Source organism: Bolinopsis microptera, chromosome 8 (genome assembly GCF_026151205.1).
Source record: "Bolinopsis microptera isolate Bmic1 chromosome 8, MBARI_Bmic_1.0, whole genome shotgun sequence".
NCBI classification, from domain to species: Eukaryota; Metazoa; Ctenophora; class Tentaculata; order Lobata; family Bolinopsidae; genus Bolinopsis; species Bolinopsis microptera.
The window spans coordinates 14,069,831-14,090,586 of record NC_087079.1 but is presented as its reverse complement, the minus strand read 5'-3'; the positions used below and the strand labels follow the sequence as shown (position 1 = coordinate 14,090,586).

General features: G+C 37.2%; 2 protein-coding genes across 5 annotated transcripts in view; one reads left to right on the top strand and one right to left on the bottom strand.

Annotated features, from left to right (window-relative positions):
• Positions 1–20,756, bottom strand: part of LOC134819325 (cyclin-dependent kinase 18-like) — an 80,848-nt gene that overhangs the window by 28,109 nt on the left and 31,983 nt on the right. The window contains exons 2-8 of the mRNA XM_063829222.1: positions 12,693–12,850; positions 12,154–12,352; positions 11,361–11,490; positions 8,981–9,305; positions 8,465–8,559; positions 7,601–7,663; positions 4,465–4,526 (exon numbers count right to left, since the gene is read on the bottom strand). Of these exons, the coding sequence (XP_063685292.1) occupies positions 4,465–4,526; positions 7,601–7,663; positions 8,465–8,559; positions 8,981–9,305; positions 11,361–11,490; positions 12,154–12,352; positions 12,693–12,810 (992 nt within the window). The 5' untranslated portion in view covers positions 12,811–12,850. The remainder of the gene's footprint in view (positions 1–4,464; positions 4,527–7,600; positions 7,664–8,464; positions 8,560–8,980; positions 9,306–11,360; positions 11,491–12,153; positions 12,353–12,692; positions 12,851–20,756) is intronic.
• The window catches only part of LOC134819327 (eukaryotic translation initiation factor 2 subunit 2-like), a 35,931-nt gene continuing 33,004 nt past the window's right edge, over positions 17,830–20,756 (top strand). For 2 of the 4 annotated variants that reach the window (XM_063829225.1, XM_063829224.1), the window contains exon 1: positions 17,830–17,872. The gene's annotated coding sequence lies outside the window, so the exon portion shown is untranslated. The remainder of the gene's footprint in view (positions 17,873–20,756) is intronic. The other 2 variants (XM_063829227.1, XM_063829226.1) reach the window with 1 other exon arrangement.

The window sequence follows — 20,756 nt, the reverse complement described above, 5'->3', positions numbered from 1 at the left end:
TCAGGCAAGGTGTCGCACTTACTTTGTAAATGAGGTCTGTTAAATTGAATTGGTTAAAATTGTGTGTTTATCAGCAGATTTGCTTGTTCTGTGAACGTTCAGTGAACTGAAATACAAGTTTCACAGCTCAGTTGAAAGGATTATACATTATTGTACATAGCTCGCATTTCCGGACTTCGATAACACTTTTAATAATCCTGAACTACTCAAATGAAAGTTGTACATCATAACTCATACAGTTAGAGCGCCGGCAGTACAACATCGTTCTAGAACATTCTACTAAAATCAAGTTCTTCACGAGATGTGTTTTACGAATTGTAACGACGGTTATTTTAAACACCTGCTACTTCGTGGGATACGGATAAAAACAGTCTGGTTCAAAGTCGACATCCTCGGAACATGACAGACGAGTTGGCTCTTGTGATTGGTTGGAATCAGGTCACGTGGTGTGATTACTGGTTTCTGATAGGTCGATATTGTCGCCTAAACAAGGTTCCCAGACGGTACGTACTACGTAACCCATCTCTCCAAGTCAATTTAAGCTTCCTGTACTCTTGTTAGTAATTTATATACTTATATAGGCACATCAAAAAGTTAAACACCAAACATAAATGAGTGGAGTTACAAGATAAACCATTCATAACTCAGCAGATATGAGATATAATTCACATCTGTTTAAATGGCTAACTTTTTAAATTCCACATATTCTTAAGAAGTAAGTAATGGTTAATCTACGGTGTTTGAATTACATTAAAATTACAGCACATACCTTTTATTTGGAAATAGTTCTGTACTGTATTTAACTAAATATATTGTACAGTATGTACACAGAGCTGTTATGTATCACAGTAGTCATTAGTAAACTATCAATGCTTTACCGTGAGAATATAATAAATTAGTGCAACTAGTGGGAGATTCTGTAAATATTAACTTACTTGAGTAAGGTAATGGCGTTACAGGGCGTTACCATCGTTACACTTCCATGCAGCTCCATGTAGATATTGAATGATACCTTTAGCTTTGTTCAGTATGCTAGCACGGCTCAGTTAACGTCCAAAACTCAGTCTTCAAGTTTGGAATGTTAACTGATCAACGTTAACTGATCAATTCTTCTCCAATTTTATAACCATTAAATTCAGGCCATACCAAGGATAAATCAATTCACAAGAGATCATTAAATCCCAGAATTCCAATGCTGTCCAGCACTACTCTAATCAACTTGCAGTAATTAAATTTCTCAACGTGTACGTAAAAGAAATATATAGTTGAAATCACGTACGATTATTATATTATCAGGAATGTGGTTTTCTAGGTAAATACAAGTGATACGTACACATGCATTTATCCCTCATAACTATAATACCACTAGTCCAGGTTTCTGAATAATGTACATACTTAGCATAATAAGTGCTAACCATCACGCATACCTACAATACCACCACACATACCTTTACAAGCTTTACAAGCTTCACGCTCTGTGCTGGTCCGCTACTACTCACACATCCTGCTGCAACAATAACTACTGGCATTACAAAACATACCACCGTCCTACCAGTAATAATAATAGGTGTATGTAACAACCAGGGGACTAAGTATACACTGTAATTTTACATTGTCCGCATAACACCCAGGTACTAGGTATACATTGTCCAACAACAAGTAGTAAGTATACATTAACATTACCCACTAGATGTACATTACCCACTAGATATATATTACCCACTAGGTATACATTACCCACTAGATATACATTACCCACTAGATATACATTACCCACTAGGTATACATTACCCACTAGATATATACATTACCCACTAGGTATACATTACCCACTAGATATACATTACCCACTAGATATATACATTACCCACTAGGTATACATTACCCACTAGGTATACATTACCCACTAGATATACATTACCCACTAGATATACATTACCCACTAGATATACATTACCCACTAGATATACATTACCCACTAGATGTACATTACCCACTAGATATATATTACCCACTAGGTATACATTACCCACTAGATATACATTACCCACTAGGTATACATTACCCACTAGATATATACATTACCCACTAGGTATACATTACCCACTAGGTATACATTGCCCACTAGATATATATTACCCACTAGGTATACATTACCCACTAGATATATATATTACCCACTAGGTATACATTACCCATTAGATATATATATTACCCACTAGGTATACATTACCCACTAGGTATACATTACCCACTAGGTATACATTACCCACTAGGTATACATTACCCACTAGGTATACATTACCCACTAGATATACATTACCCACTAGATATATACATTACCCACTAGGTATACATTACCCACTAGGTATACATTACCCACTAGGTATACATTACCCACTAGGTATACATTACCCACTAGGTATACATTACCCACTAGATATACATTACCCACTAGATATATACATTACCCACTAGGTATACATTATCCACTAGGTATATATTGTAATTACTCCTTCACCTTCTCTTTAAGTACTCTATTATACTCACAGCACATATTATATATATCATCATGAGGGGACATTTAGTGTACTACCTTCTAAGATTACACTTAATATTACAATTATTTTACATGAGTGCGTATGATATTACATATTTTAAACTATCACAACTTGAGGTTCTATTACACAGCACACTGAATGTTTGTAATGTACGAAGTTCACAATTTTCAGTGTATGTTGAATGTTGATTATGAACTAAACGTCCACCACCATGCTTCTGTGTTGAATTGTACCGGAACCAGTACCGGAACCAGTACCGGAACCAGTACCAGAACCAGTACCGGAACCAGCTGTACAGGTCCATTAAAGGTGTAAACGAAGTTAGAAGGTCTAAGAACTTCTTAAAAGTTTATTTCTTGGAAATTGTGTCACGTGCTTTCAGCTTCAGGACAATTTACTCCCTCTTATTTCTATTTTATTCTATTTTCAAACACAATTTGAGTTCAACGTTGATGTTAAAATCGGTACGGATCACAATATAATTAAAGGTGGGCACCTTTCCGTCTTTCCGAGCAGGTTGAGTGCTGAAAGCTAGTTCTGATAGCTGGTACATGTAGTTCTAATTTCACAGTCTGAGTGTCTTGTGGTTACAACTTCAGGACAATTTATCTTATTTCTACACAAGTATTGAAACACGGTTCAATATTGATGTTTTATTCTGAATAAGTAGGGTATATTGCAAAGTTATCTTCCTCGAAAAGTTTTCTGTTAATTTCCAGCTATTTTGATAAAGCAATAAGGCAATGGAACTTGGAAGGTGGGTACAGTTAGAATATATAATGTATGTAGATTAGTCTGTTCCTAGAATAATTCCTCAAAATGGCTGCCAAGCAAGAAGACAGCAGTCCGCATTCCGGCATTCCGACATTCTAGTGATAACTAGTCATCGATAATTGGGATCGTCAGGTGATAATCTCTGCTTATCCTGGGTAAAGAAAGCATATATTTGGCTATTTGAGAGTGGAAGCTTCACTTTGTTCCAAAATTACTTTACACTCTTAAATGCTCCGCTCTCAGCCATTTACTCGAGTTTCGAGGCAAATTTCACTATTCTCGGCAATTTAAATGCTAATAATTGTTGATTGTAACTTCATGCTGTCTGTTATCGAGTTACCTCGTTATCACCAAATAAAAAGACAATAAATAAGGAAGGGATCTATTGTGATTGGGCACATGCGATAACAATGAATTATATCGGATATCCTAATAAATTATATCCTAACATAGAACATGAAAATAGAACAATGAAATATATTTTGTTAACGGAACCATCCAATTAGCATGAATATAACAAGTCGTGTTATCTTGCTTGATCAATAAGATAGTGATTTAATGGTCATACACGAACACAACAGAGCTCAATGCTCAGAACGAAACACAGCTCAGGGTTGTTAGGGTAACCCTGCCATGATCTGACTAGTGACGTCACGAGTTGTGACGTCACGAGTTGTGACGTCACGAGTGAGACACGATATTATGTGCACGTGTACATTTGTTATAAGGATGGACGCGTTATGCTGGAATATTGCATGGTGCAAAATTTGTCGTGAAAATAGTGTGAAACAACAGAGAAACGTTGGAGATGTTACCAAATATGGGAGTTTTTCATTTGGTGATGAAATAGTGAGCCATAAACTGTTAAATGATTGTGTGACGTGAAAGAGTGCTGACTGCTGCAGAGTCAAGTGTTTTCAGCAGATTTGCGCAATCAAAAGAAAGTTTGTCGAATCGGATATGATATTTCAAATCAAATCTTCGCAATCGTGATTGTAAAATGGTTTCAATGCAAAAATAGATTAATAAGAATCATATAAGGGTTAGAACGGAGTCTTTTAAGACCGCAAAATATTTAATAATAAAGATAAGTTAATTAATTAAATAATTTAATTAATTAATTAATTACCTGTGAAGAACCTTCCGACTGTGACAGAAATCAAGACCACGCAGTAGCTGGTATGTGAATAGCTGAAACGTAGAATTGGTTATTAATTGAATCATTAGATCAATCAATTAAATCGATAAATTCATTTATTAAGAGTATTATACCCAACAATGACCGGCTAACTGATAGCTACTTCAGAACCAACGAAACTACGAAATTCATTTATTTATTTTGGGTTATGAATAGCGTTATTTTTAGTATGATATAGTGTTAATTAGTGTTGATTCCTTTTCGAGAATATCATGATTATTTAATAGATCATCTAATATCTATGCGACATCTGGGTCCCTACCCTCGCACAAGATTATTCTCAATTTTCTTGTTGTGTTCCACAACAATCACTGAACGGTTTATATTACACACATATTAAATGGAGACATTGAACTGCAGTTCAGTTTGAGTTTTGCTTTCTTATTTTATGACGCAATGATGATATAATGTGATTTTCTTTGAATTTCATCAGTGAGATGTATGACTTAGGGTCAAATACACTTTATTGCGGCTCAAGTTCAAAAGTCTGAGATAAAAGGATTTGGGTCTGAAATGAATTATGAAATGAAAACAGTACTTGTACTCAGACAATTTATATTGCCGATATCAGAGAATGGGTTATAATTAATTAAATCATTAAATCAATCAATTAAATCGATAAATTCAGTTCGCCGGTCATTGTTGGGTATAATACTCTTGCGATAAATTCATTTATTTATTTTGGGTTATGAATAGCGTTATTTTTAGTATGATATAGTGTTAATTAGTGTTGATTCCTTTTCGAGAATATCATGATTATTTAATAGATCATCTAATATCTATGCGACATCTGGGTCCCTACCCTCGCACAAGATTATTCTCAATTTTCTTGTTGTGTTCCACAACAATCACTGAACGGTTTATATTACACACATATTAAATGGAGACATTGAACTGCAGTTCAGTTTGAGTTTTGCTTTCTTATTTTATGACGCAATGATGATATAATGTGATTTTCTTTGAATTTCATCAGTGAGATGTATGACTTAGGGTCAAATACACTTTATTGCGGCTCAAGTTCAAAAGTCTGAGATAAAAGGATTTGGGTCTGAAATGAATTATGAAATGAAAACAGTACTTGTACTCAGACAATTTATATTGCCGATATCAGAGAATGGGTTATAATTAATTAAATCATTAAATCAATCAATTAAATCGATAAATTCAGTTCGCCAGTCATTGTTGGGTATAATACTCTTGCGATAAATTCATTTATTTATTTTGGGTTATGAATAGCGTTATTTTTAGTATGATATAGTGTTAATTAGTGTTGATTCCTTTTCGAGAATATCATGATTATTTAATAGATCATCTAATATCTATGCGACATCTGGGTCCCTACCCTCGCACAAGATTATTCTCAATTTTCTTGTTGTGTTCCACAACAATCACTGAACGGTTTATATTACACACATAATTAATGGAGACATTGAACTGCAGTTTAGTTTGAGTTTTGCTTTCTTATTTTATGACGCAATGATGATATAATGTGATTTTCTTTGAATTTCATCAGTGAGATGTATGACTTAGGGTCAAATACACTTTATTGCGGCTCAAGTTCAAAAGTCTGAGATAAAAGGATTTGGGTCTGAAATGAATTATGAAATGAAAACAGTACTTGTACTCAGACAATTTATATTGCCGATATCAGAGCGGTCATCCAGTACCTGTCTCGCCCGGGGGGGGGGGGGGGGGGGGGGGATCATACACTTAGTACCGCACGTGACGTTGGGTGGGTGGGTCATATTTTCTTCCAAAAACACAGTTAGTACATGGAACATTTCCCAGGGTGGGTCTTTTGCCAAAATTCTAAAATTAAACTTAGTCGACGTCACGTTTAGAACTTAGTATCCGATCCCCCCCCCCCCCCCCCTCCAGCTCCCCCAAACGAAATTTGATTTTGGCTATTCTTAGAAAGTAGAAACCATTTACTTGGGAGTGCCCCTCTGATATTAACCAATAAATGTTTGACATCACAAAAAAAATCGCAATTCAATATTAAATGTGTTATTCGTTGAGGACATAGCATGTAGTGTTCATTTCCAACAGACCTGCTCACGATAGAAAGTCACCACAACTATGTGTCACACGTGGCTTGGTCAAGTTTTATGCAGTTTTAGCTTCCTGACCCTCACATATTATGTAGTATAAGTAAGATTAAGAAGTGAAAGCACAGTGATGGCCAGAGCCATACACAGTTTTCTCTTTCTCTCTCTCCCAGCCCTTATTGTTTACATGATAGTGATGTCTTGTAGAAGGAGATCAGCAAGGTGATTTGCGAGCATTGACACGTGACATTGTGTAGTCCAATGAGATTAGCGAGTGTGTGTCACTCCTCTCACAGTCATAACAATTGTCTTATTTGCATACGTCGTTTACACTTTAAAAACACAATAGGGGGATCTGCATTCTGCATCTTAACTAATTTTTCCTAAGTTTCTCGAATTTTGTGAAGATTTTAACAAGTATGACTGCTATAAGCACAGCTAAAAGAACTGCAGGATCAGATGCATCACACATCAATCAACATACCATGCAGCAATACTGGTTACAATTAGTATTGCGTAAGATTGTCAGTTGAAAGTACCTAAAGCATGTGCTCACTGCCACCCTTCTCTTAGCAACATTTGCTCATTTCATTCACACAACACGAGAACTTTATTTGTAATAAGTGTTATTAAGTTTGTTGAAGAAACGAAGGCATTTTATACAGTTTTTAACAAGTGTTACGGGTAACAGTAAGCTGCTAACCAGGTTTAGGATAAGCTACGCAACATGCAAGGTATCGGATTGGTTAGATGTTACGTAACGGCAAGAATTTGAGGTATTTCCAGTGTTGAGAGACGGTCAACTTAGCGTTTGTATTGTTTTAAAACAGAAAAAAGCCCAATAAGAGGAATAAGAGAGGAATTAAACATTTCGTTACATAAAAAATAGCGTTAGTATAACATCATTTTGGTTAGTTACATCTTTGTAGAGAAGTTTTGGTTTAAAAGTATGTACAATGAATACTATGTTTATAAAGTAAATACGTGGCGAACAATGAGAATTGAGATAATATATTTACCTTAATATTGTGTATACAGATGTTACCGTGACAGGCATCCATGTACTGTTTCAAATCTCTCTCCTGAAACAACAACAATAACATTGCTTAGTGAAGAGCACCATCACATACAGTCAGAAAAATCACATACTGTCACAACTATTGTAACCTGCTGAGAAATAATTGCTTGTTTGTTTTTCAGAAAACATGCTGAAACGAGGATTTTCTTACATTTGGTTGCGAGCCACATCAAAATCTTCGCGAAATTTCACTGTCAATTTGAATTATGTCCAAGAAAAATCCAGACGGTATAAGGCTATTATATGCTGTGGCCTTATCCAAACTATACTGTGGCCTGCTCTAGATAAACTGCACATTCTTTGTGCATAGTATAATGATGCTGTATAAAAACAATAGTATACTAAGTGGCACATGATTTCATATGGACACTTACACGTTATAACAATTTACGCCCGTGGCCATTCGCCATTATCATCAATATTAATAATTCGTGGTATTTCCAATACACACCATGCTGCTAAATACTGAGATCAAGAATTTGCGAGAACATGATAATTCATAAGTTCATATTAGTTTAAATAGTTAACTTATTCGAATCGATGACCACATCAAATGAAGCTACAACGTTGATGTAATGATGATACAAATAAATACCTGACACTATCTCCGAAGTCAACACAACTCCGTCAAGTTCCACCGAAACATCATTATGTACAGTGCAATCAGGGGTAGGGTAAACGGCCATATATTTCGGTGGAATTCCACGGAACTGTGTGTTGGCTTCGGGCTTCTTGGATAGTGCCGATATCTTACCATAAGGAAGCAATTTTGCCGAAGAAAATAATTAAAGATCTCCATACTTACAACGTATTCAAATATGAGGGTAATTGATTTAGGAAGTGCTACTATATCGTGTAGAGTAACGATGTTTGCGTGCTTCAATCCCTTTAACAACGAAACTGCAGACAAATTAATTAAAACCATTATTCAATATCAGTTAGTGTTTTACTGAAAGTAAAGATGCGTCATTACCCATCATTACTCATCATTACGAATATGAAACTTTAATATCATTTAACAGTTAACACACTCCGACGAAGCTAGGTACAGAATCCCTAAACTGAGCCTACTCACACACACGCACACACACACACACACACACACACACACACACACACACACACACACACACACACACACACACACACACACACACACACACACACACACACACACACACACACACACACACACACACACACACACACACACACACACACACACGCGCACACACACACACACACACACGCGCACACACACACACACACACACACACACACACACACACACACACAGACCCCACACAAACACTCCACAAACCTTCTCTGATAGCAGTACAGGGCACCCCCTCCTCATGCTCCAGACTTGTCTCCTTCAGCGCTACCAGCAGCCCCGTTATATTACTCCTCCCTTTGTACACGTGCGCGTACGTTCCTTCTCCTAACTTCTCCAGCTTCGTGTACGACTCTATCAACCCGAACCCGTTAGTGATAAGGTTAGCAAGGTTGTGGCCGTGGCCGTGTTTCCGCTGCGCGGCTCCAACTGACAAGCTCCGTTGGAGGGTGGTGGGACGTTTCCTGCTGTCAGGGTATTTCACGGAGCTGGACTTCTTGAGTTGGCAAGCACCCGGGTTGGGCATTTGGTTCTGGAGGAGGAGCATGTGTTACTTATTTGGAGGTTGTGTTACGTGATATTATTGTGTTTAAAATGTTGAACAAGCTTCAAGTGAAATGGTAAGGATCACAGAATTCACATGTACATATATATAAAGATATAAGACAAAGCCATTGTAAGCAGTAGGATGCTGGGTGACCTAGCAAACTGGGAATAAATTTAATGCCACTTCAAAGATCAAATGTATACATAGTATGTTCAATACATTTGATCTTTGAAGTTTCTAATGTTGTACGGAGAGAACTGTGTATGAATATTGAATTCCTAACAGTATTCCTCATTAATATGTATCAATCTGAAAGTTCCTGTCGTTATCGACTTTACGAACAATATTCTAGTACTAGCTGGTCCGTCAGGGAGGGTAAAGTAATTTAGTAACTTTTATATTCACACTTTATTATTTATTAAACTACGTTTGTTCGCACTTTCCCAGACTGTGATTCTGTGTAATACTTCCACTGCGACTAAATTAAGTTTTGAAGCACTGTACGTACGTTATTATTTACTTGCACAATTACGCGATAACTTTATCAAACAAATCTTTAGTACTGCACTTGCAAGTGTGCCAGACCATTAGCCATGTCTTGAGCTTACCACCGCCCAGAAACTAAGTCTAGATGACACGGGTAATGTTCAGACTGCACCATTGTCAAATATAAGACAATATGTTAGGATTTATTGAATTATTAAAGATGTACACAATATACTTGTAGACAACTCCTGAGAGACAATGTTATTTGTTCTTAAACGTGATTCTTAAACTTCAAATACCAAACCAGCCGATTTAGCTTATTTAACCATATAATATCTTAACCTGCGTCATTTTCGCGATACTTCTCCCGAACGCAGACCTCTCAAACTCATACACTGAATTTCATTTCCGTCACAGTGCACTGGCGTGATTTGAATAAAATTATGTGATAATTCGCTCACATTACTACAGCTCCGTTTCAGAGGCGGGCGTATATAGGCTCCTGGCTCCAGTATGTTATTGCACACGGTATAAACGTAGGTGTAAAAGTACATTGTACAGTAAACGGGAATGTACACAGGTACATTTCTCGAGAGATTATAATCTACACAATACTAAGAATTTTACCTTTAATTTGTGAGGTCACATTACACTTCAGAGAGGACTAAAACCAAAACCAAAACCACAAATATACAACCACAGAAAACTAGCACAACAACAACTACGGGACGTAATTTTGTCAATTATATAATACACTGTATGTAATCTCTACAACACAGTGTACAGGATTATTATTATTAATGCAGATATAAGGTTTCACCACGCGTGTTGAATCACAGCAAGAGGAAATCTTTTGTTTTCACATCATCTCTCTACCATTAGTCCTGTTATGTGTTATTTGAGAGAAAGGCGGGTGATGTTTTTAGTAATTAAATTCAAATCTGCCAAGTACTTCATACAATTTCATGCCAATATCTACTCTCAATCACGCGTCAAATCTCTTAAAACACTTCCTTTTGCTGCACATTTATGTCATTAAATAATACAATGCAGCTTTAAGTTTACAATATACGTTGGAAATGTTTTGGTTTATGGCGACTTGTAGTATATTCTCACATATTGACATAATACAACTACTGGCTGCAATGAATAAATTAATGTAGAGAAATATGTGACTGAAGATTACCTCAAAATACCACTTGGTCACATTTTGTCATTTAGCTAAACAGATTATGGATAAACCTGACAGCTGTCTATAGCTGACTACCTGATATCGCTATTATATTTATTTTCATTCTAGGAAGTGTGAAGTTCAGAATTTCATTCAAATACGTCATGATGTCAGAGAATGGAGCTGTCTGCTGTAGTCTAATTCTAATGATACATAATCAGGCCAGAGGAATAAACAAGTCATAGACAAAATGAACTTTCTGGAAGGACTCTATGGCAATTTATGTTAAACATTTTTTCATACTAAAACCTGGATATCTTTGTCGCCGCCCCACTAGCAGTTACATTCATCTATACTTAAATTAATATTACTGTTTAACTCACCACTCTAAAGTCCAGATTTCCGTTTGCAGAGTTAGATCTGGGTTTGCTTGATTCTTCCTTGTATCCTGGATTCGTATAGTCTGACTTTTCTGCACTTTGCTCACTTTCTGAGCTCTTTTTTGAGTTTGATCTAAGGAGGGAGGAGGGTTAAGTGACAGAATCCTGACACAAAATTAACCAACCAGCCTCATGCAGTAGTGACAGTAATGACAGATTAATTTAATAATCGCTGCAATATGTCATATTAAAAATTGCATTGGAACCTCCCGGCAAACAAATGAATTTAGGATAAGATTTACTGAGATCACGGACAAGTGAAACAAGAGGCATGGCAACATACAAGTGTTGCAAAATTCCGCACTTGCCTAAAATTACCTAATGTGCGGCAAATTTTGTGAATAATACGGCTCAAGTGCGGCGAGTCTGGGCCTGCAGGCCTGGGTTTTGCTGACATCTTCAAAAATGCCTGTAAAAATGGCCAACAAATTTGCTGACGTAATATATGAACGCTTCTTAGCAACAAAAGAGCAACTGATTATTCCGACTCTGATCAGTTTCAATTTCACCAAAAATAGTTTATATTTAGATAATATCCCTATGATTTGGCGGCAAGATTCTTTCAAGATTCTTTCTTCTCTTTCGGTTAAAAGCTGCTTTGCCAGGAAACGGCTTAAAGAGCGAAAATGTGCGGGAACCGGCAATTCCTCACCCGCTGAACTTATATTTCACTATTTTTAAGGCAAAATGACAAAAAGTTTCAGAAAGAGATTTGCAACTAAATTATAATGCACACCTGTTTGGTTTTGTAACATTTTTGTTTGCCGGAGGAGACAGAAGTCGTGAGTTTGACGATGTTCTGCGTATAAATGATGCAAAGTTTGGGGAGAGAGAAAACTTGTGATTGTCATAGCTTTTTGCATTCTTGTTGTCTTTTGTTACGGGAAAATAGAAGTTTTCATCATTTTCTTGAATGAGCAACTGGTTGCTGAAATCTGAAAATAGAGATGTAAAATGAGAGAGCTTAACATAGTCATAGAAATATATATGCATATACATGTATATGAGTATTGCTGAAAGCACAGTGTAAGGCCTACACGGACCGCCTCTAACTAGCCAATCCCTGTTTACATGCCGTGTAGCAGGGGACTAGAATATGTTATTTATTGCATAGAATTTGGGATAATATCAGATATTGTCAATAGATAATACAAAAAAAACACATTCAACTCTCAATTTCAACTCTAGCTAAAACTCAACCTAATTGCAAGCATTTAATGATACCACTACAATCTACATAAATAATATGTAAATATATGGAATCAAATTACATACCATGTTTGCTGTGAGTTTTCTTGCTGAAAAGTGGACTAATATTGTCTTTTTTCACCAACACATCGTCCTGTTCTCTTTGACGCAATGTGAACGACAGATGTCGTTTTATTTTCTTCATGTTAAGTAAAATGATACTTAACAGTTGTTTACATTATGCTGCAAATTTTACCATTTGTTAGTTTTATAAAAGTAGGTGAGGACTTAAATTAGAAATTTTAAAAAAACAAACTAACTCTTCACTACTTAGGGTTGGTTCACTCTCTTACTTTTTATCTAGTTAAGCAAATTGCAGCTTCATGGATTCGACCTTGATACCTCGGGGCCTGTAGACAAAAAGAGTAGCACACTAACCAACTGCGCCCAAACATATCTAACCACTTGGCACACATACTGGAGAGCACCCTTGCAAGACTTCAAATCTTATAGAAAAGTACCCTCAATCAGTAAAAGTAACAGTAAAGTAAAAATTATGACATAACATCATCACTAATGTCTACAAAGTATCATTGCACTACATGGAAAAATATACAGTAACTATTTCTCCATCAAATTTAAAAGTAATAATTTATCAAATATTAATCATGAATAACAACAACATTATAAAATGTAATTTATTCATACTTCCCAATGGAGTAAAGATTTATAAAACGTTTCTTTGCTACATAAGGATGAAACCAAAGATAATCATTCTGAACTACTGAAGGTTAGATTTTCTGATAGGGTCCTTCTCATTTCACCCTCTATCACGGATTTCCACGGATTACGGGTCTCAAACCCGTAATCTTCCGATCACGAGTATCTTCGAGCGACCACTGGAACACCAGAAATACAGCAGGTCACCTTACAATTTTCCAGTACTCATACATTTGACACACAAACTTTGGCACAGTATTAAATCGAAACATGAAATGGTTAGCACATGATAATATAGAACCACTGACTCTCAAAAATAACTGTAAGTGCAATAAATTTCTATAAACTTCTCGAGCAAGTTCTGGTACATGATATTCATACTTTGTTTTAAGTGAACATTGTCGTTATTTGACATGATAATAAATTTTCAACTCTATTAAATTTCAATTCAATTAAAATGCTAGGTTTTCTAGGTTTGGTAAATCAAATGGAAGTTCGGGTCCCGGTCTACCAAAAAGGTGTCGATTAGAGAACAACTTCCACAACTTCTTATTTATTTCAAGTTAAAGGATCTACTAAATATTGGTTTAGGTCAAAAATTCAGTGTATAGTGACATGTGACATGAGGTTGAGGTTTTGTAAATGCGCGGCGCGCCATCAAGGTTAAATTATTCACCTTTATTTTATGATATGATTTGTTTTGCTTGTTATTAAATAATACCAAAATTTAAAACCTGTTCTCCTAATCCCTAAAATAATTTTTGAGACTTTGATTCATGACTCCACGTTATTTTGTGAACTAGCCCGAGGTTCACATAGCCATGTGTATACGCGTACTGCGTGACGTGCTTGTTTCACAAGCGGTCGAGCGCTCAGCGCTACTGCAAGTGAAAGGGCTTTGGTTAGAGCAAAGCCTGAGGCAAGTACGCTACGAAGTAGCGCGCACCGGGTTAGTCCATTAACAATGGACAATAAATTTCGTGCTAGCCCTGCTATACTATTTGCCTAAAACTTTGTACCTATACCAAAGCTACCATGTACCTTTACTCAATCTAACTTCACACTCCAATACCGATGTACAATTTATTTCAAAAGTCACCCCGACGTGATAACTACTATATTAACCCCGCTGCAACCAATTTGTTTGTATATAAAACCTCGAATATGTGGAATAAATTCCTTAAACCTTCTAGTAAGATTGACTTCTCGTCCCCAATTGCACTTGTTAAAGGTCGCATTAAAACTATGCTACTCAATGCTCAAAAAGCTGGAAACACTGATGAATGGTCAGAACTCAACTTTGATGGAAATGACATGTGCCTATAATAAGAACATACAAACTAGTCCATATAGATTTCATACTACACACACAAAATAACACACACAATACACACCACAGTCAAACATAGAAACTATATATTCACACATATAACACAGAACACTGATCAGCTCACCCGCTTTACACTAGTGTCTGGACTTGTCTGGAGTGTACGTCTGGAACGTGGGACGGACTCACAAATATATTGTGTAAACGTACGGCGCGAAACTTAAATATTGTATAACTCTATCATTTCATTACCCAGCGTGATTTACCGCGCCAGATTAATGAAATGACGCCGCGCTATATCCGTGAACCTACCGTCACTTATATCTTATATTTTATATTTCGTATCTCTTACTACGTAACGCGAAATTAAGTTGTATCACACTCCCGGTTTTGGACCCCAATGTTAACCTTGCAGCAACTGTGTCAGCCCAATATACTCTAGAAGTATGATCACACTTATTTTAATGAACAAAAGACCCATAATTAATATAATCAGATACTCGTCAACAGCAGCAGTTTCCGTCCGTGTGATGTGTTGTCCTCCTCCTTTCTGTGTCCCCGTCGTTTTGTTTTGTGAAATTTATTGTAGTAGTGTTTTAATATTTAAATCGAACGCAACTCAATAGTTAATAATAACAAACACAAATACTATTTCAAATAATTGATTAATATCGATTTATACGAACCAAACATTAATTATTTTTTAATAACCTTTTACATATGTGTTAAACGATCCAGGGCATATCTAAAATTCGATAATGAACTTCATATATTATTAGTGCCGCGTGCTGATAAATATTCTGGGAATCAATCCACCCAATCGTGGCGATAACATATTTTTGTGCTTGGCCGGTTTTAGGTTTGAGTTTGTGCTCCAAAAGTGGTAAATCGGGTGCTAGTAAAGCTCTTGCAGGCAACTGGCTCCTTTTGCCAACTGCTTTTGGTTTAAGCGCGGACTCACATTTGGAACTGGCACTGGTATAATTGTAATATCCTACGAAGTCAGCATGTTATATTATTTTGCAAAACTCGTTTAATATCTTGACAATATTTAAAGTTTATGGATTTAGGTTTAGGCGCGGCGCACTGCTTATATGTTATAGCTCATTCAGCTTCTGTTTTCAGCGATGTGTTGCTACACACTGTATAGCATGTGGAACAAGCGCGGTGCCGCGCCTAAGCAGCAAAAGAGTTATTTATTTTAAAATTTATTTTTGTATCTCAAAAATGATGTAAAGTTTTTAATATGACGTAGAATTAAAGCTATTTCCGTACAGCCTAAGTGCTAAGCATGCTCGTTAGATAAACTATGAACAATGAACATAACATGCTAGCTTTCTTTATTTTTGTAAGTCGTGTCGGCTGACATCTTGGGTTGTACTGGATGTAACAAGTTTATTATCGGATGTCTACTTATATTTATTATGATATCATTATTCATTGTAATGGCAATAAAATTTAAATTTTGTTTTACTTAAAAAAAATTTTGTTTTACTTCAATAATGTATCATATGTCGGATTTTAAGCCGTAAAATGGTCATTTGCAAATTTTTTCTTAAAAATCCCCTTATCTACCGTTGAAACTTTTTTGAATCGATGTATTTTCGAACGCTGATTCCAAATCACCCGCGATGACATAGTTAAATAAAGTTAAAATTTAACGAATGTTACTCGTCTAAATTTCTTCGAAGTAGCGCACGCCGCTTTTTTTTCGAAATGCCCGACGTTAAGTGCTACGAAGTAGCGCGCGCCGGGCCAGACCATTAACAATGGTCAAGGTTGAAATGCTCTCCTGGCGAGATACTGTCGAAAAACTGTTTCAACCACATGATATGACCAGCCACGAAATTAGTATAATTTATTGTTAGGGTTAGGGTTTCAAACCAAATCAAAACATAATGTTACATAAGATCATCATAAATATTCATAAAATATTTTAATAATATTTTGCGCTTTGAGGTATTAAAGACAACGGTTATTTCGATAAGGGGGGACAGAGGGCCCAAGTTGCGATATAAACCAGACAATATTGAAGATTTAGATTTAAATATTGAGCCCTTTGGCTAGAGAATACTTTCTTGAATATTTTCGATAGTTTTTAATATTGGTAATATTAATGAATTGTAATTGATTGATATGTAATATTTAGGCCCGTGGCCAGTTTTCACAATCATACCCAAACGACCTTGTTCAGGTTAATTCATTTTTCTTTGCCACATTGTACATAGGGACGAAACCACAAATGATAGTTATGTATACTTTTATTTTATTTATTTATTTTTTTTAATGTGATAAAAAGTATGTCAAACAGTATATATACAATAAAGTAATTCAAGTGTTGCAATTGGCAGAGCACAATACAGAGGTAACGGAAATTGTCCACTGCTACCAATATTATATAATATGAAATATCAAAAATCAAATATATACACATCGTGATCTTAAACAGTTAAGTGATATAGCATCAAGAGAACCTCAAATAGCATACAGTGCATACATGTATGGGCTTAGTAAAAGATGGAACTATGTGTGCAGAACTACCCCAGGAGTTGCAGATAGGCTCACTCCTCTAGAACAAGTAACACGTGATGAGTTTATCCCAGCTATCATTAACAGGCTGTTTAGCTGCACTGATGAACTAAGGAACATAATGGCTCTACCACCAAGATATGGAGGATTGGGTATACCAGTTATGATGGAAATGGCAGACCGAGAGTACAATTTCTCATGTAGAGCCACAAAACCCCTTAAAGAAGCTATTCTCAAGCAGATAGACAACTACACAGAGGACTGGAGACACAGTAAAGGAGTGAAAATTGAGATAACGACTGAACGAAATCTCTTTTATCGACAAAAACAAGCAGAAATACGCCAGGAGCTCGAGTCAACACCACTGGCAAAGTTGATGTTCCAACTAGCGGCTGAGAAAGGGGCAAGTGCTTGGTTAACAGCACTACCTTTAAAAGAGTATGGATATCTGATGAATAAACAACAGTTCTCAGATGCAATAGCTCTCAGATACAACCTGAACTTGAAGGACTGCCCTAAAACATGTACATGTGGCCAGAAATACTCAGCAAACCATGCGCTCATCTGCAAACTTGGTGGATATGTGTCATTGCGCCACAACTCGCTGAGAGACACCTTTGCAGAACTAATGAGAACTGTGAAATGCAAGGATTTAATACTTTCAACACTACTATATAACAAATAATTTGAGGTATGACAATGGAAAGTCCGCTACGATGATAACAAACAGCGGTGAAGACAAGACAGCAGAAACAGAGAGTGTACAGCTACCAGACACCTGTGATCCGGAGACATCTCAACACCTGTCTTCTGAAGGTATTGCTTATGTTACACCTGTTGTTTCTCTGTTATGTGGAATCTGTCCCAAAGATCTTATATCAGAACCTTGTAGCATTCAATGTGATTCCTGTAAGACATTTTTCCATCCTAAATGTCTTGGCAAGTCTGCACCAGTGGACAGTGAACGGTGGGTTTGTCAGAAATGTAGGGATAATGTAGAGAACCAGCAGATCATTGATGCTCCTGACGAGGAAAATGATATCTGTTATAACTGTCCCGTGTGTAGGAGTGTTGTGGGGGATTCGGATAAGGCATTGGGTTGTGATGGCTGTGAAGAATGGCTCCATGCACCTTGTTTGTTTATCAGTGAAACCGAGTACGCTGAGATGGATAATGAAGAGATATGGTTTTGTGATACTTGTCAAGCAGTGAAAGCAAACAAAATTAATTGGGGCTCAATGGTTGGTGAAGAGTTGATAGCTGAGAAAGTCCAAGCTGTTTATCAAGAGATGGTGACATGGAGAAAGAATCTTTTCCTAGTTCCCAGAGGTAAATCAGGTAGCGACTTTATAAAAGAACTGACTCGGCTCATCCTCTTATTTGCAGATGCTACCAAGTGGGAAAGGCTATCGTTCGCACTGGTTCATATCTTTTTGCCAATCATGTTGCAAAAACCGTCAAGCAAGTCAAAAGCAAGAGACCATGTAACATATCTCACCAAGCGTTTGGTTAAATGGAAAAGTGGAGAACTTGACGATCTAATGATGGAGTGCAGGAGTATTCAGAAAGCCTTGGTGCAGCAACAAAAAATCAGCGAGGAATCCAGGAAGAAGAGTTTCTGCCGACTAATGCTCCTTGGGAAAGTTAAACAAGCCACCAAATATGTTGACAGTTCCAATGACACCTTAGGAGTTCACAGCCTAACAGCAAACATTAAACAGGTCCTTGGGGAGAAACACCCTCCAGCTGTTAAAGCAGATCCAGTTGTTCTGCACCCTCACAGTACTCCTCCACCTCAGGAAGTGATATTTGAGAGGATTGACGCAGAGACTGTCAAGAGGGCTTGTTTATATTTTGGATGGATCAGGCGGCCCAACACTAACGGACTCAGATTTGTGGAAGCATATCATTTGCAGCAAATCATTTGGCAAAGCATCAGTGACACTTGCTGAGTCTATAGCAATTGTTGCAAGGCACCTTTGTAGAGAAGATATCCATCATAGCTGTCTGAAAGAGTTCACTGCATGCAGATTAATCCCTCTTGATAAAGGCCAGGATAAGAACAGGAAACCTGGTGTAAGACCAATTGGAATCGGCGAGATATTGCGCAGAATCATTGGAAAAGCAGTTATAATGTCTTTCAAAACTGATATACAATATGCTGCTGGCCCACTGCAGACATGTGCAGGGCTCAAATCAGGAATAGAGGCTTCCATTCATGCAATGAGACAGATCTGGGAAGACAGTGACACTGAAGCAATACTACAGGTTGACGCTGATAATGCGTTCAATCGTCTTAATAGAGAAGCAGCCCTTCACAATGTTCATGAGATCTGTCCTCCGCTCTATCAGTATCTAAAGAACCACTACCAAAAGCCAGCAGACCTGATCATTAATACTACCGAGGACCACTACCAACTTAAGTCTGAGGAAGGTTCAACTCAGGGAGATGTAGCAGCAATGGCATTCTATGCGTTAGGGATCAAGCCTCTAGTAGATGACCTTGCCACAGCCTCCAAGCCCAGTGTTTGCAAACAGTCTTGGTATGCAGATGACAGTAGTGCTGGTGGAAAGATTGAAGGTATTAAGATATGGTGGGATACGCTGTTGGAGCAAGGACCAAAGTATGGATATTACCCAAAAGCCAGTAAGACCGTCCTGATTGTGAAGAATAGCGAGGACCTAGATCTTGCGCAGAAAGTATTCTCAGGCACTGGTATTAAAATCGAGTCTGAAGGAGAACGCCATTTGGGTGCAGCAATTGGCAGCGAAGCTTTTAAGAACAAATATGTCTCAGATAAAGTCCATAAATGGTGTCAGGACATCAAGCTGTTGTCATCAATTGCTATTTCAAGAGGAGCCCCAAGCTGCTTTGACTGCATATACTAAGGGAATTTGTCACCGGTGGACGTTCATTCAGAGGACCATCCCGGGTATAAGTCACTTGTTTCAACCATTGGAGGATTGCATCAGAACAGATTTTATTCCAGCAATCTTGGGTAAGAACGTATCAGACTTGGACCGCTCCATATTTGCATTGCCAGTCAGACATGGTGGCCTAGGTATCTCCAACCCAGTTGAAAACTGCAATAGAGAATTCACAGCCTCAGTCACCATCACAAAAGACCTTACAGACCTGATTATCAACCAGCAAAACACCCTTGAACATTACAACATGTCAATTCAAAATGACACTATAAAAAGTCTCAAGGCAATCAAGGAGAAACACTTATTTACGGTTAGCAAATCAATAGAGGACAGTGTAAGAGATCCCAACCTAAAGAGATCCCTCCAGTTCATCAAAGAGAAAGGTTCAGGATATTGGCTTACTGCACTTCCATTGAAGAGATTTGGCTACTCCCTGAACAAGATTGAGTTCCGTGATGCTCTGTACTTGCGTTATGGTTGGGAGATCCCTAACACCCCATTTCACTGTGCTTGTGGAGATAGAAATAATGTGAATCACACACTTATATGCAAGAAAGGTGGCTATGTTTCTATGAGACACAACAACATCCGCGATCTAAATGCAGAGCTGCAGCGTGAAGTATGCAGAGATGTAGTGACTGAGCCAG